The sequence below is a fragment of the Otolemur garnettii genome, unplaced genomic scaffold (assembly GCF_000181295.1).
Source record: "Otolemur garnettii isolate 467f Iridium unplaced genomic scaffold, OtoGar3 scaffold00049, whole genome shotgun sequence".
NCBI lineage: Eukaryota > Metazoa > Chordata > Mammalia > Primates > Galagidae > Otolemur > Otolemur garnettii.
Genome location: NW_003852444.1, coordinates 12,455,118 through 12,458,062, shown reverse-complemented (window position 1 = coordinate 12,458,062; position 2,945 = coordinate 12,455,118). Strand labels below are relative to the sequence as shown.

The 2,945-nt window shown below is 36.9% G+C and overlaps 1 protein-coding gene across 6 annotated transcripts in view; it reads left to right on the top strand.

Moving 5' to 3' along the window:
* The window catches only part of MKLN1 (muskelin 1), a 318,843-nt gene extending 316,267 nt beyond the window's left edge, over nucleotides 1-2,576 (top strand). For 5 of the 6 annotated variants that reach the window (XM_023514182.1, XM_023514183.1, XM_003791612.3 and 2 more), the window contains one exon: nucleotides 2,223-2,576. In XM_023514182.1, the coding sequence (XP_023369950.1) occupies nucleotides 2,223-2,344 (122 nt within the window). In that variant the 3' untranslated portion in view covers nucleotides 2,345-2,576. The remainder of the gene's footprint in view (nucleotides 1-2,222) is intronic. The other variant, XM_023514184.1, reaches the window with a different exon arrangement.
* The last annotated feature ends 369 nt before the right edge of the window (nucleotides 2,577-2,945 follow it).

The following is a 2,945-nucleotide window of genomic DNA, read 5'->3' as shown; positions in this document are numbered from 1 at the left end:
CAAAAAAAAAAAAAAAAAAGATAATTAGGACATCAATGTTAAATTTCCTGAACTTAATCCATAGTGGTTACGTAAGTTCATGTTTTTGGTCTCAGCTAAAATGGGTTCAAATATTTCGGGATGAATATGTCTACAATTTACTCCTAAAAAGTTCTACAAAAATATTATGAATGGAGTTTACACACACACACCTCCCCCCAAGAAGAACATATTTGGCAAAATATTAACAATTGATAAATCTCAGATGATGGGTATATGAGTGTTCATTGCACTATTAACTTTTGTATGCCTTCAAAGTTTTTCTATAAAAAGCTAAGGCTGGGCGTGGTAGCTCACGCCTATAATCCTCACATTCTGGGGAGCTGAGGTGGATGGATTGCCTGAGCTTACAGGTTTGAGACCAGCCTGAGCAAGAGCAAGACCCCATCCCTAAAAATAGCAAGGTATTGCAGTGGGCGCCTGTAGTCCTAACAACTCAAGAGGCTGAGGCAAGAGGATCACTTGATCTCAAAGAGTTTGAGGTTGCTGTGAGCTAAGACACCAATGGCACCCTACCCAGGGCAGCAAAATGAGACCCTGTCTCAAAATAAATAAATAAATACAGTTTGGAAATTTCAGAAAAGCATAAAATAAAAGAGATTATCTCACTATCCAGAGGTAATCTTTGCTACTATTTTTAAGTATTTCTTCTCTTTAATTTCTATGATAGGATAGTAGTCTTTGTTAAATTTAAGTTCAACTCAAAGGAGTAAACATTTTCCCTCAAACATCAAATAATAACGTTTTTAAAAATAAAAAGGAATGTACTGTTCTTGAGGCATTGTTTATGTTCCTTCCAGGAAACCGGTATCCCTGGCAATGTTACGTTCTATTCCTATTCTTTTACAAGATTAAAACAGATTGGACCTAAAACTGTATTCTAAGTTCAGTAAAAATCAGTCCTATTTGAAATAGTCTTCACTGAACATCTTGGCACATATAACTCGTCATGGCTCTATTCCTGTTTCTGATGGCACTTAGTAGGGCTCTCTTGTCTCAGCTGTTTCAGGAGGGGAGGAAATAATTTGCTTAATCATTGAAATACTTCATTTGTGAATAAGAAATCTGAAGCATTTGGAATCAATATACCAGCTAACTAAAAGAAGGAAGTATCTCGCTGAATAGTCCATCTCACTGAATATTCCTTTGGGTGAAACGAACTTCAAAATTAAATGTTTACTAGAGGTTAAAGGAGAAAAAATCCTTCAAATTAATAGTCCCTACCTTTTAAGAATGTCATCCACATTCTAGTATTTATCTGGATAAAAATAGTTCATTGCTCTATTTCTCATATAATGTGGGCCCAGTAGAGAGCCTGGTACATAAATGTGTGTTACTATGTGCCAGGTACCATTTTACATATATTGTACATGTATTTCTTTCCCTTAGTCATCTCTGTTTTCACTCAGTTCTCTGAGAGTACTTCCAGCTGTTGGAGCCTTTTTTCATTTTGATTGAATTATATTTTGAGGTTTTTTTGTTTTTTTTTTTTTTTTTGGAGACAGAGTCTCAAGCTGTTACTCTGGGTAGAGTGCCATGGCATCACAGCTCACAGCAACCTCAGCCTCCCAAGTAGCTGGGACTACAGGTGCCCATCACAATGCCCGGCTGTTTTTTGTTGCAGTTGTCATTGTCGTTTGGCAGCCAGAGCTGGATTCAAACCCAACAGCTCCAGGTGTATGTGACTGGCGCCCTAGCCGCTTGAGCTACAGGTGCTGAGCCATCATTATATTTTTATTATCGAAACAATTTTAGTGGTTCAGAAGCATTAAAAAGTCAGAGGTGTGAAATTTCTTCAGTGGACTAGCAGAGGAAAAACCTTGTAAGGAAGAGAAGAAAAATCAATATTATTTAATTACTAAAGTGTCAGTTCTTTGCTGGGGGCTTTTCAGGTAATTGCACTGAATCTATACAAGAACTCTGTGAAGTAAACAGGATTATCACAGGTTTACAGCTGAGGAAACAGAAAGGCTAAAAGCCAAAAAGGCTTATTGATTTACCTAAGATCATACCATGGCCAGGTGGCAGAACTAGGGTCAGATTAGTACTGTCTATCTGGATTTGAAGATTGATTTGATTTTTCAGTCATATAGTAAGTACATTGCTGCTGGTCTCATATATAATAGTTTTCTATTACATATTTTAAACACAACAGATGTTTCTTTGTATCTCCTCTTCACCAGGCTTTTCGGATGTGGATCACACCTATGCTCAAAGAACTCAGCTCTTTGACACCTTAGTAAATTTCTTTCCTGACAGCATGACTCCTCCTAAAGGCAACCTGGTAGACCTCATCACACTGTAACTGAAGAATCACTGGACACAGAAGTGGACACATCTTTCAGTCATTTGGATTGCAACTCTGTTGACCGACACTTGAGCTGCCGTGATTGAGGACTGCACCAGAGTTCTGAGGGATCTTTACCATCACAGATTTTAACCCTCTTCCTTCATACCTGACCTCAACCCCATTCTCCTCATACTATTCCTAAAGTAGGCTAATAAAGTGAAATTGGTATACTTTCCATTTAAATATATATATTATTTTTCTTTAACTTTTACAAATTAATGGATATAAAAGAAAAAATTAGTTTACCCTTTTCTGATTTTTATTTCATTTTTTTTAATAGGGGGAAATAAGCATATTAACAGACCCAGCGCTAGAAGAATTTTGGATTTTGTTATTGTTGGGTTATTTGAACTTCCTTTCTTCCTTCTCCCTTCCCATTTCACTTTACCTCACATCACACAACTGCTTATAAGTGGTGTCACATGTTTACCTCTTTGCTTCATTCTTAACAAGTATATAGTTCTGTAGGACAGGTGATGTATGTTAAAGTGATATGCGTGTCTGTGTTGTCTTGTGTTACATTAAACAGTAGACAGAACTCAAGTTTGCACTCGTG